At 39.3% G+C, this 22,271-nt stretch overlaps 1 protein-coding gene across 1 annotated transcript in view; it reads left to right on the top strand.

The window, feature by feature from the left end:
- Nucleotides 1-22,271, top strand: part of Brinp1 (BMP/retinoic acid inducible neural specific 1) — a 184,886-nt gene that overhangs the window by 144,746 nt on the left and 17,869 nt on the right. Inside the window, exons 6-7 of the mRNA XM_021200011.2 lie at nucleotides 4,685-4,921; nucleotides 10,551-10,773. Coding sequence (XP_021055670.1) covers nucleotides 4,685-4,921; nucleotides 10,551-10,773 — 460 coding nt within the window. The remainder of the gene's footprint in view (nucleotides 1-4,684; nucleotides 4,922-10,550; nucleotides 10,774-22,271) is intronic.

Raw genomic sequence — 22,271 nt, 5'->3', positions numbered from 1 at the left:
ACAATTATATTTTGGAAAGGCTGACACACTATCCACTTGCCATTCATTAAACCTATTGTTGATTACTAAGCTTACATTCTCACTATCTTCAGACACACCAAAAGAAGTCATCAGATCCCATTACAGATGGTTGTGTGCCACCATGTGGCTGCTGGGAATTGAACTTAGAACCTCTGGAAGAGCACCCAGTGCTCTTAAATGCTGAGCCATCTCTCCAGCCCTCTAAGCTTACATTCTCATCAGTTATTTTGACTACGAAGGCAGACGAACCCTAAAGTATTTCGAAAGGTCCAAATATTCAGATTTGAATCATGATTCTGTTACTTTTATTGTGTGGCTTTGGGCAGATCATTTCACTTTTCATTTTAGCATGCCCAAAGACTAATAGATCAACCTAAATTTTGGTAGGGTGAAGAAGAGAATTGATGAGTGCCAGCAGCCTTGGAGATCTGTCAGAAAAATATAGACTTCTTTCTTCCAAACTTGGCCTTTTAAGATGGGAGGTGGAAATCAAACAGATTAGTAAAACAATTTAAGTCAACATTTAATCCTACAACAATGGCATATGAACTCCAATAGTGTGGGAAGGTCTATATTTCAGGACGTGAGAGACAGGCTGAGACACAAGGAAGAATTATTTTAGACATTAGACAAGATAAGATAAGATAAGATAAGATAAGAAAGATAAGATACTAGAAGTGTAATAGGATTGATAGATTGGAAAGACTCCCACCCTGCAAAGGGGAATGTATACAGATGGTATGATGTAGAGACTGAGGAGATGAAGAAATGGCAAAGATGTAGTAGTGTAGCAAGCTGCAGCAATGGAATTAAGAATTTTATCACCAAATCCCTGCAAATTAGAAAACACATCATGAAATGGATGGGAGGATGATAACCTTGGAGTTGGGTGGATACACCTGAGAAGGATAAGGCAAGTGTCAGGGAAAACAGGGAGTCTTCTTGGGTATTTCTGCCGGCTCCTGCATTCCACACATTCTTGACTGTACATCACAGCATTGCCCTTCAAAGCACAGCCAGACTTGAAAAAAATTAATGAGGTTGAAGGGAAAATATTCCATATGTTCAGCGTGGGCAAGTTGGGATTCACGTGCAACACTCAACCATTGCCTTTCTGAGTTGTGAGGCAAAATTTACATGCTTGGCAGCAAAATGTGGCTCTTTCTCTCATTTTCGCAGTTTTCCTTCCTTCTTCCTTCTCCCTCTTTATTTTTCTCTCCCTTTTTCCTACCCCCCCCCCGTGTGTGTGTGTGTGTGTGTGTATGTGTGTATTGGAGAGGGGATGTTTTGGGAACCAAGGAGATAGACTATTCCACCCCAGCCGGCAGCTGTATATCTTTCAGAAAGTGCTTCCACTGGCCAAATCCCCCTCCAAATTATTTATGACTCCCATTGAAGCTAGCAGGACTTGGGCGCCAATCTAGGGGGTCAGCAATGGCTCTCTTTGTTGGACACAGGTCACTGGGAGACAACTCTAGCTGTGACTGCTGTGTGAACCTCCGCTGCCGTAGAAATGGTTGTGTAACTTTAAACAGTAATGACATTTTGCAGAAAAGTGCTTTTTAATTGCTATGTCTTCATTATTCTCTTTTGAAATTTGCCCAGGGGATTCTGCCTCTGAGACAGCTCGGCATGTTCTGAGTTTCCATTTTTAAAGAGCAGCCAGTGTTCTGTTTCAGCTGTTCTGAGAAAACCCCCAACCCTAAATTGTATCTGTTTTCACTTGCTTTAAATGGGGTAGGTAATACTGCCTTCTGTATCCTTGCCAAAAGGAGAAATGATTTGATGCAATTTTCTAAAAATGCTCTCCCCGAATTCCTTTTGGGCTAGGACCAAGAATAGAATATCCTATCCTCTACAAAAGGGAGGAAAAAAGTGATGAGTTGCCTGAAAAAGTAGGACTGAGAATATAGTCTGTAGAGTTCCTTTAAGCAACAGAAACATAACCCCAATCCATAGACACAGTTGCCTATAGGGATCAGCTAAAAATAATTTTTGCTTTGGAGGAGAAAATGGCAACATAGACGAAGCAACTCAATAATGCACCCTATAATGAAATACAAACTTGCTTTGGAAAGTACTTTAGGGTTGGTTTGTGTTGCCTTGCCTTTGGTATCTCTCGCACCATATTCATGCACTGAACCATTGGGTCTGATAACTTGATCTCATGGGAACACCTTGATCAGCGGTAAAGAATGTATCCAATGTCACAACAGACCGCTGTTCAGCATCACAGCATTCTCAGGATGCCTTCTAAGTAAGGTCGGGTACACCATAGTAAATATACACTCCTCTGCTTCAGCAGGCAGAGAGCTGAAGTCTCCTCCTTAAATGAGCTCTGCCGATGTTTAAAGATTCCCTTTGGAACCTTTATGCTGAAGTTTGTATTGAAGGTTTAGGCATTTTATCAGAGGAAGGACAACATCAGCATCGCTATCATCCCCCTCACCAGAAGTTTCTTCACATCAAAAATAGGAACTGGTTCAGTGGGTTAAGAGGCTTGATATCAGAAGACAATTCCTGAGAACAACATGATAGGAAGAGCCAATCATCTACTGCAAGTTGTTCTCCAGCTTCCACACGTATGTTGTGGCATGAATCAGCTACATGTACATTTATACACAAAATAAGTAAAATAAGTAAGTATGCATCTTAAAAAAAACAAGAATTGATAATTCAGGGTGTGTGTGTGTGTATGTGCGTGTGTGCCAGCAACTGCTCCACACAAATTATAGATATTTTTGCTTTCTTTCTTTAGATATAATATAGCTACTGCAAGTATCACCATTTGAACATAAGAAAAAGTGAAGTCTTAGAAAGAGGATGAATAAGTTTGTTGGGATGATTTTGGTATAGAACTCAGTGGTAGCAATGGCCAATTCTTCATGTAGGCTGTGGCTTCCTGCCACAGTCATGCTGAGACACATTTAGGTCTGTTTCTACTGAAGTAGTCAGAAATTTCTAGTGTATAGTTGCCATATGGAACCTGTATGTACATCAATAATAGTCATATACATTATATGTAATCTGAAAGAAGAAAAAAAATGAGTCTATAAACATAACTGAAAAATATAAACTAAAAGGAGAATAAAAGCAAGGAGCCATGTGTCCAGCAAATCTAGAGTGAGCGGGATTGAAGAGTACTCCAGAAGCCCAAGTGAGAAACAAATAAAAGTCTAAATAAGAATCCAACTCCCTTTTTACAAAGTGAGAGGTAAAACCATAGCTCTGTATGTTGACGTCTAAAACGAGTCAGCAGTCTCTGCAAAGCGACGGGGACTGTCCTCGATGTGATTTGTTAGTCCAAGTTTGCCATTCTGGCTACTGTAGGCTCAAGCGTGCACTTGGCTCATGCTTCTAGGTACCAGCTTGCAGCTGCAGCCCAGATAAACCCCACTCAATCGTCCACTCTAAGGATTAAGAGTATGGTTATTCAAATATAGAAGATCAGAAGATGGAGTCAAGGGTCCTCATCCTATACCCATGGGTTGGTCTCTTTGTCTTAGTGTTCCTTTGTGCCTTCATTTTTAGAGCAAACCAGAGAAAATTAGTATCTGTGATGCTCTTCTAACACAGATGCTCCAGTTTAATAGTATATGCACTTACTCAACATTTCCCTTTAATTATATCACTCTTGCTTTTGAAAAACTACTAGTGTGTATTCACTGATCCGTATGGTAAACACATGAACTGTAATGCATGATAAATTCCTTCCTGCCTTCTGGCCTCTGTAGCTGTCTCCGTCAGTTTTTCTACTACACCATATCTCTATTCATTGGAGTTTGTTTCATGAAGTTAGACTTCCCAGATACACTTCCCCTACCTTTGCCCATTCTATTATTCTTTTAACCATGGTTATCTCTTATGGATCTTCCAACAAGCCCAAATTCTTTCTCCTGTGGAAAGCTGATCTTGCAACCTGAAGTACATAGTTCCAGGATCACTGTTGCCTGATTTTTTTTTTTCTGTGTCTCTTTCTGCTTTAGACCTGTAAACCATGGTAGGAAGACATGTGCATATATATCTGCTGATTATATTGCAAATATGCTTTATAAAATATCTCATTGGACATGGTGGCACATACCATTTAACCCAGCAATTGGGAAGCAGAGGCATGCAGATTTTTGGGAGTTAGATTTTGCGACCCATGTGATATGTACAGTGAGCTTCAGGACTGCCAGAGCTGCCTAGAGAGACCCTGTTTTTTTCAAAAAGTAAAATAACATAAAAAAAATCTCTAAAAATATTGGATAGCTCAGGACATGTTCATAAATAGAGTGTATAAATATTTCAAGAAATAAAAAGAAAATAAATGAAGGATATAAGAAAGATAAACAATGATGTTATGCATTCAATAAGGATTTTCTCTCCAAATAGAAAAAATATATACATTAGAGCATCTCCAGACTCATTATTAATAGAACAGAGCAATGTCTGCATTTTCAAGAGAACCAAGGTCATGACCTAAGACAGTGAATTATAAGCAATGCAACCGAAGGCCCCACTGGTTGCTGCTCATCTATACCTAAGAATGGTCTAGAATATTTTTATTCCAGTGCACAGGGAGAAACCTTACAGGGACAGATTCTTGTCACCTTTGGAGGCTGTTAATAAAACACCTTTTTATACTTTCTGATTTTCCCTTCTTGCTATTTCTAACCAGGTCTTCAGATAATCTTCCCGCAGTATCTGCAAGAGAAGTTTGTTCAGTCGGCCTTGAGTTACATCATGTGCAATGGCGAGGGAGAGTATGTGTGTCAGAACAGCCAGTGTCGCTGCCAGTGTGCTGAGGAGTTCCCACAGTGCAACTGCCCCATCACCGACATCCAGATCATGGAATTTACGCTGGCTAACATGGCCAAGGCCTGGACTGAAGCATATAAGGACCTGGAGAATTCAGGTACACAGACTACTACCCTGAATGCCTCTGGCCAAACCTAGAAAATGATGTCACCTAACTGCAGTAAAGACTGATGTGAGGGAAACTGAGTAAGGGCACTTGTTCATGTTCAAGGGTTCAGGGTCAGGTTTAGTAGTCCTCACAAGGCAGTCACACATTCAGTCTCCTGAATGAAACAGTGGATATTAGTCAATGTGCTTGTATGATGTATCATCTCTCTTGGACTCATGACAAGGTAAGCCTGAGAAGACATCCATGCAGAGTGGCGAGTCGGAGGGTATTATATTTATTCCCAAGTCTCTGTTTATATATGAATGTGTTTATAAACATAAGTGTGTATATGTATGAGTTAATCAATAAGCACACATAAGTATACGTAAGTGTGTGTGTGTGTTTATATATGATAATAAGCACATGCATATCCACAAATGTATACATGTGTCTTATATGTGCCTAGCGAGATAAAACTATGTACATACTTGAATATCACACAGACTATCAAAATTGAAATTTTCTTTACTGATAACTTAGCTATTTCCTACATTTCCTAGTTCAGAATAATGACTTACAGGGGAGAAGAGTCAGATAGATCTCCAAGGTCAGGAGGGGGTGGGGTTAAGGTATAAATATGGACCTTTGCCTTCTTGAAACTTTAAATTCTACCAGAAATCAATTATGTAACCATGGAAAAGATGCAAATGATTGTGACCTTTCAGGTGTCTATGAGTATGGATGAGGAACAGCTGGCACAATGTTGCAGATGTGCAGGCAGTGTGACCAACAAAGTGATCGGTGGCCTTGTTGAAAGCAAGTGAAAGTCTCATTTTCCAGTGATTCAGAGACTCAGTTCACAGGTTTCATAGGAATGATGAGCCCACTGAAGATCAGGGAGTAGATGTAGAAATGTATAGAGTGGCTTGCATATTTTGAAGGGGATTTCAAAGACCTAGATGCTGGTTGTCTCAGAGAGTTTCATAGAAAATCTGAGATGATGTACCAGAGCATGGCTTAAAGATGTATATTAGATAACATTATGGTTGCTGGTTCCTTTGGGTTGAACACTCAAGAAAGTCTGAAATCACGACCATACAGTCAGGTTTAGATAGGAAATGTTTAAGAGCTCTTAAGAATTCCAAGAAGCCTCACCAAGGTATAGTATCCATGTAATATGTATTTTAACATTTGTTAATTGAATAACCTAATCAATGGAGCACTATAGTTTGCGATACAATTTTATATATTCTTCTGTCTGTTACAGCTACATGAAACAAAGTAGGGTGTGTATCCAAGAGCAGTAATTACACTGAGACTCACTCTTCTCTGACATTACAGTCTTTGTAAAGGACAACATTGGTAATGGCATCCCTGACTCCAAATCCAGTTGTCACAGCAGTCTTTTCAATTTATTAATTCTACTGAAATTTGTAGGCATGTGCCCCCTCTTCTGATAAAGGGGGGGGGTCATGTTTATGTTTTAAATATTTGAAGGCATTTAAGCCTTTAGCCATAAAATCCTTGGACCAAACAAAATCTTAGCTCAGAGTCACTGTGTATCACAAACAAGGGTAGAGTTTCACAGGAGGTAATTTGAGATGACTGGTTTCCATGAACTTGAACCCCCAGCTTGCCAACATATAGGACCCATCAGAGATTCTGCTCCTCCAGGGGTCATGCAACTTGGATGGAGCTACTGTGGCTGTCTTATGAAGCTGTATCCATTAGTCTCTTTCAAGTTCTTGGGTCTGTGAAGCAGAGCAATCATGATAGAAGGGTATCGTGGTGATTCTTGGCCTCAAACAAACAAAATAGATTTCACAGACTCCTTTTACAAAGACCTGCTACTAATTACTAAAATTCCAAAGGAAACGCAGGCTGTCTGCACCAGTAATAAGGAACTGTAGTTTCAAAAAGAAGCTACTATGAGTGGGTGAGTAAGGGGACAGAATGTGAGATGCTGCAGAATGAGAAAATGCTAAATGATTTGCTTTGCTCTTTTTCCTTATAAGGTATACATACATGGATCTCCTGCACAAATCCCTCTGAAACAAGTAAATCCCTTAACTTAACATGTATATCAACTTATTGAAACAAATATCTGTGTCATGAACTTGTACTTTTTCCTTCTATTTGTTCAAGTCCTTAGCCTTAATGACTTAGCCCTGGGAGGAAAAATAATAAAATAATAATGACTTTTTTTTGATGGTTTCATAATTTCTAAAGTTGGATTAGATCCTGTTATACAAATTTGACAGATGTATTAATGAGGGCTCCATAATCTTCAGTTGTCCATATGAATTGGCTTGATTATCATCACTAAGTTTCTAAATGTCTGTCTGAAAACATTTGTTTTTAGAAAGTTTTTTTTTTTTTTCCCCATGCAGTATGCCAAGAGTCAAGGTTTCTGTCTATGTATTGAGATGAAGTACAATACATTAAGTGAGAGCATGTATTCTAGATCAAGGCTGCAGTTTCAATTGTACCACCTACTGGCTATTGACCCTATGCGAGTTAGCGACCGCCTTTGTTCCAAACCTCTGGAGGGAGACACTATAGATATGTAACTCCGAAGTTTGCTGTGAAGATCATTTGTGAGTTCCAGGTGCTTAGGATTAGACTCTGCAACTGTTGAGAGCTATACAAGTCCTTATATAAATAAAATAAATACATGCATAGGACTGACCTTTCCTTGCATGTTTAATAACATGAAGTAAAAATTTTTAGCTATAACTAATGTGGTTGGTTTGGTTTTGTTGTTTTGTTTGTTTATTTACTCACTTTACAGCTTGATCCAAGACCCCTCCCTCCTCTCCTCACTGTCCCACCCTTATACACCCTTCCCCCTTAACCCCCTCCTCACTTCACTTCAGAGAAGGGGATGGCCCCCGATTGGTACCCACTCACCCTGATACATCAAGTCACAACAGGACTGAGTACATCTTCTTGCATTGAGGCTAGACAAAGCAGTCCAGTCCACAACATAGTCATAGCCCCCTCTCCAATTGTTAAGGGATTCCCCACATAAAGACCAAGCTACACGTCTGTTACAAATGTATAGGGCGTTAGGGGACTGGCCCATGTATCCTCTTTGGTTGATAGTTCCATCTCTGTGAGCCCCTTTGGCTCAGGTTAGCTGACTCTGTAGGTCTTCTTGTGGTGTCCTTGACCCTCTGACTCCCTTATTCCCTCACCCCATTCTTGCGCAAGACTCCTCAAGCTCTGACTTGCTGAGCTGTGGGTCTCTGCGTTTCTTTCCCTAAGCTGCTGGATAAAGCCTCTCAGAACAGTTATACTAGGTTTGTCTCTGCAAGCATTGCCCAGAATCATTAATAGTGCCAAGGTTTACCCTATCCCATGGGATGGGTCTCAAGTTGGACCAGTCATTGGTTGTCCATTTCCTCAATCTTTGTTCCATCTTTATCTCTGAAGGATAAAAGGAAGGACAAAATTGGGTTGAAGGTCTAATGGGTGAGTTTGTGTTCCTGTCCCTACCTGTTTACAGGAGGTGGTCAATTCAGGTTCTATGCCTCCCCCCCCCCACTTAGAATCTCAGCTAGGGTCACCCGCAAAGACTTCCAGGAGTGCCCCCCATCCACTGATTTCTGTTGTTTCTTTTAGCCCTCTCTACTTCCCCACAACTGGTCTCTACCCTATTCCCCTTCTGCCCCCCCCCCCGGTTCCTCCCTCCATCTACTTCAGATTTCTCTTCTATTTCCCCTTCTTTTTTTAATTTTTATTTTATTATTTTAATTTATTTTATTTTATTTTATTTTATTTTTTCCCCTTCTGGGTGATATTTAAGTAGCCTTCCTTGGGCCCTCCTTGTTACATAGCTTCTTTGGGTCTGTGGATAGTAGCATAGTCATATTGAACTTTAAAGCTAATGTCCACGTATAGAAGGACTCATAGTCTTTCTGGGTCTGAAGTCCCACACTTAGAATGCTATTTTCTAGCTCTATCCATTTGTCTGAAACCTTTTATGTGCAAAATGAGCCATATTTTGTTTCATTTTCCATAGCAGTTGAGAAGGACACTGGGGAAGGATGGTGTGCCTGAGAAAGTGTCAGAGCAGATAAGAGAAGGTTTTACTCTTCGCTCTTGAAGCTCTATGCCTGTGTTATCTTTCAAAAAATCAATTTGTTGTTCTGGGCTTCAGTTTCCTATATATGTGGATCAAGAAAACTGAGCTAGGTTATTTCTAAGGTTATGTCAAACTGTTGCCTGAGATGTTGCTCATAAATTCAAATATTGGGAACTGGAGCTGAAAGGTTTACCAAGGGACTTCTTACTATGTCTTAAATTGTAGTTTACTTGCACCAGAGAAGATGTTATATGGTTGACTACAAACCTAGGACTCCAAATGACAGTTGGATCATGAGTGTAGAGTTTCACTTTCTTCAGTTCTCCATCAGTCCTACAGGTAACCTCAAAGAGAAAGATTCAGTTGAGGGCTAATATGCGTTTAACACCACTCTGGATCTACTGGATTCCTGTACTTCAAAGGGATTTATTCACTTAACATGCAACAGTATCTGACAAGAATTTATTAACACTGTTTTCTTCACATTTATTTTCAGTTACAATTCTACCAAAATCATAACAGATTGATTTTCCAGTAATTTGATTCAAAAGACACTGTTCAGTGTAAATGCAAAGGGTATATATTGTAACCTGACATGCCCAAGCTGGAAGTTTGTAGAACCTTATCTTAAATATAGATGTCTCCTACAGGTACCCTTCAATACAGGTACAATGTCAGCTGCACAGCAGACTATGCAGTGTTATACTGGGCTCATTCAGATTACAGGATCGTTCCTTGACAGATAGAGCTAAACATCAGAAACAAATACAGGCCTGACCAATAACCACCTTGTGTGTTCTTTCCTGGGGAAAGCCTGTTTCTGCATCTCTCAGCATTCCCTAGTTGCTCTGTGTATGGTGGAAGCTTTGTGAGAGTTCCCAGGTTCACTTTTGTATGTCCAGTGTTCCCCATGCTTGGCTCATGATAACCAGTAGTATTGGTTAAACTGTATGGGAGTGGCTTCCACCATTTCTAGGACACACACTCTCAAAACAAACTCCCTGATATTCTGGCTCTATGAATCTTTATGGCCACTCTTCCTCAGCGTTTCTGAAACCTTATATGTGGGAATGATGGTGTATGTGTATCCAGTAGGACTGGACCCCACAATTCTATGTTCTGATTGATTTTGATAGTCTATTATGATCTCCTTCTGATAAAAAGACCAGTTCCCTTAATGATGGATCAAGAGTACACTTATATCTAAAGATTTAAAACTAGGAGCCTCTGGGGAAAGAGAACATGTAACATTTGTCTTTCTGTGTCTGGGTAACTTCATTCAACATGATCTCTTCTAGATACATCCATTTATTGGCAAACTTTATGATTTCATTTTTCTTTATAGTAGAATAGTATTCTATGGTGTATGTGTGCCACATGTTTGTTTTTCCCTTTGTTGGCTGAAGGACATGTATCTTGTTTCCATTTTCAAGGTGTTATGAAGATGGCAGAGAATACTAAAAGGATAAGTGAGAACTAAATCTTAAAACAGGACTGCAGATGGCGGCTGTCATGCTTACCCCTTCTCTCCTGACTCTTGTCTCTTGTCAGATGAGTTTAAGTCATTTATGAAGCGTCTCCCAAGCAACCACTTCCTGACGATTGGCAGCATCCACCAGCACTGGGGCAATGACTGGGACCTGCAGAGCCGTTACAAGCTCCTACAGAGTGCCACTGAGGCTCAGAGGCAGAAAATCCAGAGGACCGCCCGCAAGCTCTTTGGCCTCAGTGTGCGCTGCCGTCACAATCCCAACCACCAGCTGCCTAGAGAGAGGTATGTGCTCTTACTTCTCCACTTCTCCAGTGTCCTATAACCCCACTGCTCAGTGTTAACCAGCACTTTCTTCTAAAGCAGAGGGATGTGGGCTTCGAGTAGCCTATTTAGGACTCTTTAAGCAAGGCAGTCCATGACCCTGATTGCATTTGGTTCTTGCTATATACTTTATAAGTATATAATTGTTCTCTGTCTGCAGGTTCTCTCCATCTACAGTTTAACTAACCTCAGATTGAAATTATCAAAACTCAATTTGTGTTTCTACTGTGCATGCTTAGATTTTTTTTTCTAGTCATTTATTTCTAAACCACGTGATACACATATGTTAAATGAAAGATTGCAAGCACCGTGGGGATGACTTAAAATACAGAAGCAGATGTGCATGGGTAATGTACAAATACTACCTGAACTTAATTTAAAATATTTGCACACCCACTGATTTGACAGTCCGTGTGGAAAGTCCTGAAATCCATTTCCCAATAACGACATAGGAAATTGAGCAATGAAGGTCAGCTTTGCCTTGTTTGTGCCGTTCTGTTTTTTTATTGGATATTTTACTTATTTACATTTCAAATATTATCCCTTTTCCCAGTTTCCCCTCCAGAAGCCCTCTTTTCTATCCTCACCCCCCGCTTCTATGAGGGTGCTCCTGCACCCATCCACGCCCGAGTGACAGTGACCTCCAACACTGGCACCAGCAACTATATGGCACCCTTCAGTTTACTTAAAATTCAATATGTGTACAATTTTTAGAGTAATTGGTTAGGAAGAATTAAGAATCTCTTCTTAATGGTAAAGGAACTGGACTAATTAAGCAGTCAATTGAGGTAGTTCAGGTCCTTTGATCAAGGCCTAGACTGAAATGCAACAAGTACAGCATCGACTAGTGAAAACTTTAAGGAGGATTATAGAGGCCAGTCCCCTCTGTGTATGACCCTATCTAAATTTGTTTCCTTTGCCTAGTCTGGTTCTAGCGTCACCCTGTCTTGTACCATTTACACTGATTTCTAGTGGGAACTACAAGAATGAACAGACTGAGTCTACCTTTTCAGTGAAGAAGCCAGTATTCAATCTCGGTTGGTCAAACTCTATTCTTCCATGCAATTTATGATCTATCTGCAGCTGAGAAGTTGCTATATCATTGTATCGAGAGTTTCAATGAGGCTGTCACAAGACAGCCATAAAGCAGGGTGGGAGCAGGGTGGGCTAAATCCAGGTGGGGAGCCTGAATCAGACTTTTTAATCCTGATTCAGTCAGGACATTTCTGTTTATCATTCATTTTGTGTTGGTGGCAGTATATTGCCTTTTATTTTTATTCAGAGAAAAAAAATCCAATTTTTTAACCAATAAGATAAGTTTGGGGATAGGAAGACAGCTTAGTGATTAAGAGTAGATTTTGCCCCATCATGAGGACTACCATTCTCCTTTTGTGCCCACTGAGCAATCTAAGTATCTGGCATACATATATAACCTTAATTCTAATCAGAGAGGAGGCAGGAATGGTGCAACTTCTTAGTGGGGAAAACACAAACCTCGTGATTAGAGAGAAGATTTTCCTCAAAGAAACATAAAAAAATGAGAGAAGAGGGAACTCTCTCTGGCCTTTGCATGTATACACAAGTATGCACACCTTCATGCACAAATGTATGTAAGTGCAGACACATACACACTTACATTTTGCAAAATCACGTGAAATTTACATAGCATGATCTGTCTTGGCCATATTATGTGTTTGTGTGTGTGTGTGTGTGTGTGTGTGTGTGCGTGCGCGCGCGCGCGCGCGCGCGCGTGCGCGCATTCATTTTCCATTTGTGAAATCCAGAAAAATGAATTTCAGAGATCTGAAGTCACTAGTTCAAAGCTGCTACAGTAAATCAGGGGTTTTCATATGGGGTTGACTCTGTCCCTGGGGAATATGTGGATATGTACAAGGACATTTTTAATTGTCACATGGAATGATATTATACAGGACAGTCTCTTAAAGAATGATCTGACTCCAAAAGCCACGGAGAATGAGACTTAGCCAAGCTGTTGTAAAGCAAGAATCAAAATGTCATTTACATCTATAAATCCAAATCTCTCCTCTGAAGTGTCTGGTGTGCTAGCACACAAGGCAAGAATTAAAAATCATTACATTTCTCTAGATACCTCAAACTGTGTATCCCAGTTTGAAACTTTCTCCTCTTATGTTTCTCCACCAATAGCTAATGTTGCTTCCTCTGCAAAGTCTTCCCTGACTATATACAAAGTGTTCCTTATTCCAAGTTCTCACTTATATAAAACTACATTTCCTAATGCACCATCTCTCTTCCCTGCACTGTGTCATGTATCCTTACACACTAGTGCTGTTCATCTTTGCTTGCTTCAGACCTTACAATTCCGAGTCCACTGCATTGTCTCTCATTTGTAATAACCGTTTGGAGAGCGAAACGATTTTTTTTTTTTTCTGTCAGTGGCTGACGTGTTGCTGTACTGCTGAACCACACACTTGGAAAAAAGGGTCTGTTCACAAATTAACTTCCCTGTTGCACGCAGCAGATGCCCAAGCCGCCACTATAAGGGAGTCTCTGAAGTAGAACCATTAGATTTATCAATCCTGTGGCAGGTGAGCAGCCTCAGGCACTGTTTGTGGCTCCTAAGTAAGTGAATAGAGTCCACACTGCTATGAAAGATGGTTCTCAGAGCAGGAGTGAGGAAAGGTTCCTGTGTGAATCAGAAAATAAAATTTACCTCAGGTGGGTATTTTGTAAAGGTTATTTCAAATAAGTCCTACAGACTAGGCAGCTTAAACAGCAGACATCTATTTACTTACAATTCTAGTAGCTTGAAGTTTAAACACAGGGTTGTTTCTTCTGAGGACTCTATAGCTTATCTGTGTCCTGTGCCCTGGATTCCTTTCACCCAGGTATGTCTGTGTCCTTGTCCTCTCTGCTTTAGAACCAGTCATACTGTATTAGCATTCAGCCCTAATGAACTCATTTCAACCTAAAAATGACATCTGAATACAGTTATGTTTAGCTGTGCTGGCAGATCAGGTCTTCAACATTTGCATTTGCCTGGGATGTTAGATAACCCAGACCATACCACTGGAAAGCAGTGGTTTTCAATCTTTCTAATGCTGAAACCTTTTAACATGCTTGTGACCCTCACTCATAAAATTATTTGGCTGCTATTTCATAACTGTACTTCTGCTACTGTTGTGAATCATAATGTGAATATCTAATATGCAAGATATTTGCTGTGTTATGAACCATAGGTCAAAACCACTGCTCTAAAATATTTCTGTCACATCTTTAGATGAAGAAACTGAGTTCCAAGATGGACCAAACAGAAGTAAATCTGGGCAAAAGGAGCAATATTTAGCTATTAAAACTACTCATGCATCTATAATATTTCTTGAGTGTCACTTCAGAAATTCCAAGTAAAGAGACTGAGGAAACATATGAGCTAAATTGGAGAAGAAATCTACAGGGCATAAATCATCACTGGCACACTGGATCTAAGAAGAGAGAAAAAGATGTCATATGCACATGAGGATAGAGGAAGGGCCAAAATGCTAGAATGTAGGACCTGGACAGTCCAGGAACCTGAACTTGAATTTGATTTGATTATGCCTTAATATTAGTGAGGCTGTGTCATCTTGGATAAGTGACTTCCTGACTCCAAGCTCAGATTTTGACCACTGTACCTAACCCTTGCTTTCTGCTTGTGGAACTTGCCAGGAGTGCATAGCTAGAAATACCATACTGCTTACTGAGATCTTTAAGCCCAGAGTTCTGGGTGTTGACTTGCCCAAGTGAAAAAGAGAAAATTGATCTTAATCCCATCATTCCTTCCACTCTCTCTAGGAGAGTGTCTGGAATCCTCAGTTGGCAAGTCACTAAGTGATGTTCATATGCGGAGGAATGAATTCGATACTGCCAAGGGTGGGAGCATACAAAATGAGGCTCTGAAGCCTTCCCAGGGGATCTGAACTTCCTTGGCCTGGCTGTGGGCTGTTTCCTGACATGTGAATCGGAGACTTTAATGAGCATTTCTCAGACTAGCAGGGCACCTCTCTGCCAAAGAGCTGTGTCAGACAGAGGTGATAGCAGTGAGAACCTTGAGTCACCTCTAGCTGAGCAAGTTTATGTTTGCAAATGAACTGATTGCTCGACTTCAATTTGTCTGCTTGTTGAACTCCATAGGAGCTGAGTGCTTGGAGCAGGTGCTGTTATTGCAACAGGTGCCACTACCATTTTTACTTGTCTCGAAGAAGGGTAGCATTGAGGCAGGATGGGAGAGGGGAAGAGAAAAGATCATTTACTATATACAGGTTGGAGTCTTTCTGACTTTTTCCCAGCCCTCAAGTTTTATGTAAGTACCTGCACCTCATTTGGGGCACTGGATAATGATAATTGCCTGCAGGTTAAAGTAGAAGGATGAAGATGTTTAAAATTTAAAAACCTAGTGAAAAATTTGACTCTAGTCAAAAGTGGCAAGGAATTCATTTCTTATGTATGTTCTATATGCCTGCTATGCTGTTGTATTGTGTGAATTCATTGTTTTATCACATCACTGTTTCATGAAATAGGTACTGTTACTATTCCCGTGATACAGATAAAGCCACTGAGGCAAAGGAAGGTTAGGGATGTGCCAAATAATTGCCAGTCATTATTTATATTTCAAATGAGTCATTTGTTTTTTTGGTGAGAGGTCAACTCTGGATGTTTAGTACTTTATTTGATGAGAGTTTATTACCAGGGCAGAAGACATATCTTGGTTATCTATTCATGAAAAAAAAAAAAAAACTCACCCTAAAACACTCAAAATCATGCACTATGACCCCCTGGTGATTATATAAGTTGATTTGGTACAGTTGGAGGACTCTCAACTTGGCTGAGGCCAGTGTCCTTGGGTGACTTTCCTCAGTGGACCTCCAAAGTATCTCCCTCCCAGAGTTGGCAGTTGATGCTGTCTGTCAGCTGGAAGCTCAGCTAGGGCTGTCAACTAGAATGCTTACCCATGTCCTCTACATGTCATTTGGTCTTTTTGCAGCATGGCAGCTGGGCTATGAAAAGAGGACATCCTGAAAACAAAGGGAATCCTAAGAGTTCTTCAAACTTACCTTTGACGGCTAGGAAGTATCACTTCCATTTTATAATATTGCATTGAATATTGTGAGAATCTTTCAAATGCGAGATAAGTCACAGAAAACTTCCCCTGTCAGTCCCTTTTACATTTGGCATACCCTATTTCTGTAATAGGATCGGTCACAAGGGCCATTTCACAGGTAGGGTAGGAAAACTTCAGGACTGCATACCCACAACTATAAAGAAGACCTCAATCATGACAGAAACCCCGTAGTTGGTCATAGCAGGCATAGCCTGGAATTTGTACAGTGGCATTCCTTCCCTCTCACTAAGCACTGCATCTTGAACGAGGATAGGTATTACTCATTTTTCTCATTTCCCTAGCCTTGAAAACAGCACGCGTACCTAATCTGAAAATCTGTCTAATGCTTAGAGGGTTTTTATTTTTTATTCGCAATTTTTTTTTCTGGCACAATTTTATACTTGTGTGTTACTTTGATTCTCCATTCTTACTTTCTTTCTTTCCTTACCAACCTGATCTACTTTCCCTGGATATCTTACCTATTCAAGAGTTTTGGCTTCATATAGTTTCCTACTGAATTTAAGTGGAACCATCTCTGTGATCCTGAGTTTGGAATTAACCATTAGAGCCTGGGGTTCACTAGTAGGTATATAGCTAGAAACCGTGTTTGTCCCTCTCACCAATTCTGTTGGTTTCCCACAAATCAGACATGTGTGGTTGGGTTGCAGGAGTTCCTTGCCCCTTTATAGCTGACTGCGAGAAGGATATTATTTCTGTGTACTCTGCAATATACACAGATCTATGGTCATCATGGTTTTCCTGGTCTTCTTTAGAAGATGGTATTTTAGCCCCCTCGTTCAATTCTATAATTTAACATTTTCTCTATCCCCTTTTCTGAAATGTTCCTTGATCCTTACAGGGGGTAACATAAATTTCTTGTTTAGGAAAGAACCCTCAGGCTCCATTTATTCTCAGCATCTTGTACAACCATGGATCACTGCAAGATATTTCTATATTTCAGGCTGAAAATACCATTTGTCTATGGGTATAAACATACATATTTTGGGAATATTTGATGATATGGCAATTGAGATAAGAAACCCTCTTACATGCTCCTAAATTTTGTGTTTTAGGGTGAGTTTATAGTATTAAACATAGGTCTCTCTTATAGTGAGCCCCCAAATCAAAAAGTAAGTAGTTTTCTCCATAACAAAGATACCACCATTACACCAATACACCTATTTTTCTGGCTCATTTTTCTTAGAGTTCAGAGAATTTACTACTGGGCTGTGGGATAATTACTCCCTAGCCCCGTGCATAGTACCATGGGATTATGTAGTATAAAAAACAGTGACATTGAGTATCAATGGAGATCAAAATAACTATACCAGATAGGGCAAATAAGACTAATAGTAATGGCAGCAATAATATCAATGATAGCAGTAATACACAACAACAACACCTAATTAGTTAATGAGCAGGTGATAATGTAGCAGATAATAGAACTCATTATGTGCACAGATTTTTTAATCAGAATCTTTAGGTTCAAATCACTACACTATTGCCAGATAGTGATTCTGGCCTGAGGTGCCTTGAGTTTTATTTTTGTTTAGAAGTGGATGCTCACAGTCATTTATTGGATGGAACACAGGGCCCCCAATGGAAGAGTTAGAGCAAGTACCCAAGAAGCTGAAGGGGTCTGCAGTCCTATAGGAGGAACAACAATATGTTGGCCATAGTTGGAGGAGAGCCCTTCCTCTTGCAAAGATTATATGCCCCAGTACAGGGGAATGTCAGGGCCAGGAAGCGGGAGTGGGTGGGTTGGGGAGCAGGGCTGGGGGAGGGTATAGGGAATTTTCGGGATAGCATTTGAAATGTAAATGAAGAAAATATCTAATAATTAAAGAAAAAAATGAAACTAGTAATATTACACACATCATGCGAGTGTTTAGTGAATTATAGATTTTTAAGCATAGGAAAACTAACAGTGAACTTGATAAGCAAAATTCTCAATAAAAATAACATTGACATTTTACCTATTAATTTCTTATAAGACCCTTATTACTCAATAATACAGACTGCTGGTAGTACTGGCATGACACATCTTGCATGTTATTCTTTCCTATCTCTGGGGAGTAGGTGCTGTTGAGCCATGGACAAAAAGAACTGACAAGCCAAGAGATATAATTAATATTTCTTAGATTATATCACCACTGAAATGAAGGTTTAAAATTATTTTGTTAGCTACCTAAATTGGCTGAATAGAAAAGTTCCTTGTGTGGATAAGGAAAAGCGCATATTATCTAAGAAATGTGTTGTGCAAACTGAGATTTGGGTTGAGGTGGGGATACCAAGGATTCAGTGTGGCAATATCAAAATCAGGGTGAGATTTTCATGATTAGAGGTGTGGAAGACAAGGATTAAGGTTTATAGGTGCGGGTCCCATGATTGAGACTAAAAAAAAAAAAAAAAAAAAAAAAAAAAGTCTCTGTTATGAGGGTTACGGAGACATTCCTGTTGTGGGACTTTGAATCAGGCTCTGAGTCCCAAGCAAGAACTGGGCAGAAATTCTTTAGTGTGAAAAGAGTCTTGGCTTAATTCAGGATAATGGAACAAATGTCTCCTAAGTGATTACCATGTTCATGATTTTGAAGTGCTAAAAAACAAAACTAAATTGTGTGTGTGTGCGCGCGCGCGCGCGAGTGTGTGTGTGTGTGTGTGTGTGTGTGTGTGTGTGTGTGTGCATGTGTGTGTGTATACCAAAATAAACAACTCATATATATGATACAAGGTCCAGTTCAGGAGCATAAACACAGTAGCTCCGCACATGCTCATATCAGCTGCTGAGTGAAGTCTCTCTGGTGTCTTTTATGATAATTCTGCTAGGCTCTGTTTGGGAAACATTCTCAGGTAGAACAATCTGTAGGTCAGAGATTTTGTGACTGGGTTGGTGTACAACTTGAGGCCTCCCCTGGTTACAGAAGGTGAGACAGTTCAGGTCCTGTATCCTCGTTATTAGCAGTCTTTGTTAGGGTCACTCTCATAAATTCTTTGGAGTTTCCATTCCACTGGGTTTCCACCTCTCCCTGAAATGCACCCAATTACAGTTATTTCTCTATCCAATACCACCACTATCTATCTGATTGTTCCTATTCTCAATCCTTCCTGCCCCCATTCCATCTGCAAAATCTATTCTATATCCCTGACCCCAGGAGTTCCTTGAATTTCCTCTGATAGACTCCTTGTTGCTTAGCTTCTCTGGGTCTGTGAACTGTAGTTTACAGCTAATATCCCTTCTTTAAGTGAGTAATAATATGTTTATCTTTCTACGTCTGGATTGCCTCACTCACTATGATTTTTTTTTCTAGTTCCATTTGCCTGCATATTTCAAGATGTCTGTTTTTAACAGCTTAGTAATACTCCATTGTGTAATTGTAACATATTTTCTTTATCCGTTCTTTGGTTGAGGGGTATCTAGGTCATTTCTACTTTCTAGCTCTTACAAGTAAAGCTATTATGAACATAATTGAAAAAGTGTCCTTATAAAAGGATGGAGAATATTTTGGGTATATGCCCAAGAGTGTTATAGCTTGAGTCTTGAGAAACCACCATATTGGTTTCCAAAATGGCTGTACAAGTTTGCATACCTTCGAGAGTAGAAAAATGTTCCATTTTTGTGTTAAGTATAGTTCAGAAATATGGACCATTTGAAGAAAGAGAGCAATGCAAGTAAGGCGAATATGAATCCAAATTCAAAGGGAAGAGAGAGCAAGATTGAGTTAAGAGCCAATGTAACTAGCAAGCATTTGTAATCTAATTCATCAGTGTCAGGCATTAGCATTAATCCATCTCAATTTTATGAACAACGGCATTATGGCACAATGATGCAAAGTTGGCTGGTAGAGATTTTTGAAATGGAGGAGAGTATGCCCACTTTTATAATACTCATAATATTCTATCCAGCGTTGAAGGGAGATACACAGAGATACCTATAAAGAATTTGTTTTCAGTATTGGTATTTTCTTCTTATTGTTAAAGGGAGCGGGAGAAAGTGAAGATGAAGAAATGAAGGTAGAACATCTTCTGGGTATAGTGCCTGGCAAATACAGAAGTGGATGTTCACAGTCATCTATTGCATGGAACACAAGGCCCCCCCAATGAAGGAGTTAGAGAAAGTACCCAAGGAGCTAAAGGGGTCTGCATCCCTATAGGAGGAACAACAATATGAAATAACCAGTATTCCCCAGAGCTTATGTCTCTATTTGCATATGTAGCAGAGGATGGTTTAGTTAGTCATCAATGGGAGGAGAGGCCCTTGGTCTTGAAAAGATTATATGCCCCAGTACAGAGGAATGCCAGGGCCAGGAAGCAGGAGTGGGTGGGTTGGGGAGCAGGGCTGGGGGAGGGTGTAGAAAACTTTCTGGATAGCATTTGAAATGTAAATGAAGAAAATATCTAATAAAAAAGTTTTGAGAAAAATAAATAAAACAATAGACCTTGACAAAAAAAAAAAGAAAATAAAAGAAAGAAAGAAATGAAGGTAGAAAGAGTTTGGGATTATATGAAATAAAAATGAATGTATAAAGGAAGGGAAAGAATTGCAAAACAAATTCTCTGAGGAAATGCTGTATTCAATTATCCTCTGTGCAAAACTGGGACCATTAACTGACCATCTTGTCTACCAGCATCATGCAAATCTTTGGGGGGTAGTTAAATATAAAAACAACAATGCCCTCAGTATACCATTGTCTACATGTGGCAGGGTATAAAAGACAGTGTTTTACAAATGAAGAACTTGAGCTTAAGTCATCACTGTCCAATATGGTATACAGGTTGAATAGGAAATAATTGCAACTCATTTTTAGCTAAAACAGTGTTGTTTTCTTTATGGGAATTCTGAATTAAACTCATTTTGGGTAGATAAGGTGATTTTTCTTTTGGCAAAACAACTTGAAAACAATGAGGTTTAATTATCACTGAGGTCCTTCCCACGTCTGAGAAATAACACTTAGAGTAATCATTCTATTCTGAAATATTGGTAGAAGGTCAGTAATTGAATCTTTGAGTAGAGCTGCTCTCAGATAATGCTAATTAGTCAAATTTAATGAGTACCCTGTAGTTCAAACTATGATCTGCTTTTGTCTGAATATAGAATACTCTCTTAAGTAAGTGTCCCAGAATCAACTCTGATCACTTTTCAATTTGTACTCCCAGAAGCCATTAGAATTATTACTTAAGAAGCAGATCCAGCCTTGTCCCCAGTTCACTAAAAGCCATTTGACAAATACTAATTTTGATGAAAGGAATAGAATTATAAGGTGACCTCCAGATCTCATAAAAACTGGTCTATGACAAGTTCTCTTATATAAACACACACACACACACACACACACACACACACACACACACACACACACACTGTAGCCTCTACCTGTTTTTCAAATTTCAAGTCAGGTAGTTGCTTCTGGTTATCTTGTTTCTATGAAAAGTCTGCCTTTTGTCTCATTTCACACAATTTCTTAGCACTGTAACTTTCTGTGTGGATGTTAAATTACAGTCTACCATTGTACCACAATTTACTGAGCACAGTACAAAACTATCAGCAATGTACAAACATCTCTATCAACATACTTTCTCATCTTCATCTCAGAACTTCTTTAGCATAGAACTGTCACACGATATACATTTGGAAATTTTTTCAGTTAGAAAAGAAAGCGATTATATTTTCCTCAGAATGGTGGCATACTGACATCATGATGTCAAAACTGAACGTCATCAACATGCTAGTGAGTTCTAGGTTTTCTGAATTCATTGAATGTGTTTGGATTATGATATTTTTCTCATTTTGCATTGAAAGATTTAAGACCAAAAAATTAAGTCATCCGATCAAAGTCACTTCAAGAATTTCTGAAGAAATCAAAGCTAAAATTAATTCCCTTAGAGTGATATTTCACTGTAGTAAAATCTAAGCAGCTAGTGTAAATTGTCTTCAACCATGCTGCATGCAAATCTTGCAAAATCTATTACATTGGACAAACTCCTGTTGAATAGAATAAGGGAAAAGGAAATGGAGAAGGAAGATGATAAAGGGAACAAAAATAAAATAAAAAGAGGAGAAGGAGAAAGAGAAGAAAGGAAAGGAGGATGATAAGGAGAAGATTAGAGGAGGAGAATTAATAATAATAATAATAATAATAATAATAATAGTAATAATAATGATTAATTTTAAACATACTCTAAATAATTATAACCAGATATTTTAGAGCTTATTATTAAATTTAGCAAAAATGAACTGATGTTCTTCCCAGATGTAAGTACTTGATAATGGTGTGACTTACATTCTACCATTACTTGATTGTTAGAGATGATTATATTGTGAAATAAAGCAGAACAATGCAAGATT

Source organism: Mus pahari, chromosome 6, assembly GCF_900095145.1.
Source record: "Mus pahari chromosome 6, PAHARI_EIJ_v1.1, whole genome shotgun sequence".
Taxonomy (NCBI): Eukaryota; Metazoa; Chordata; class Mammalia; order Rodentia; family Muridae; genus Mus; species Mus pahari.
This window is presented reverse-complemented; position numbering and strand designations above follow the sequence as displayed.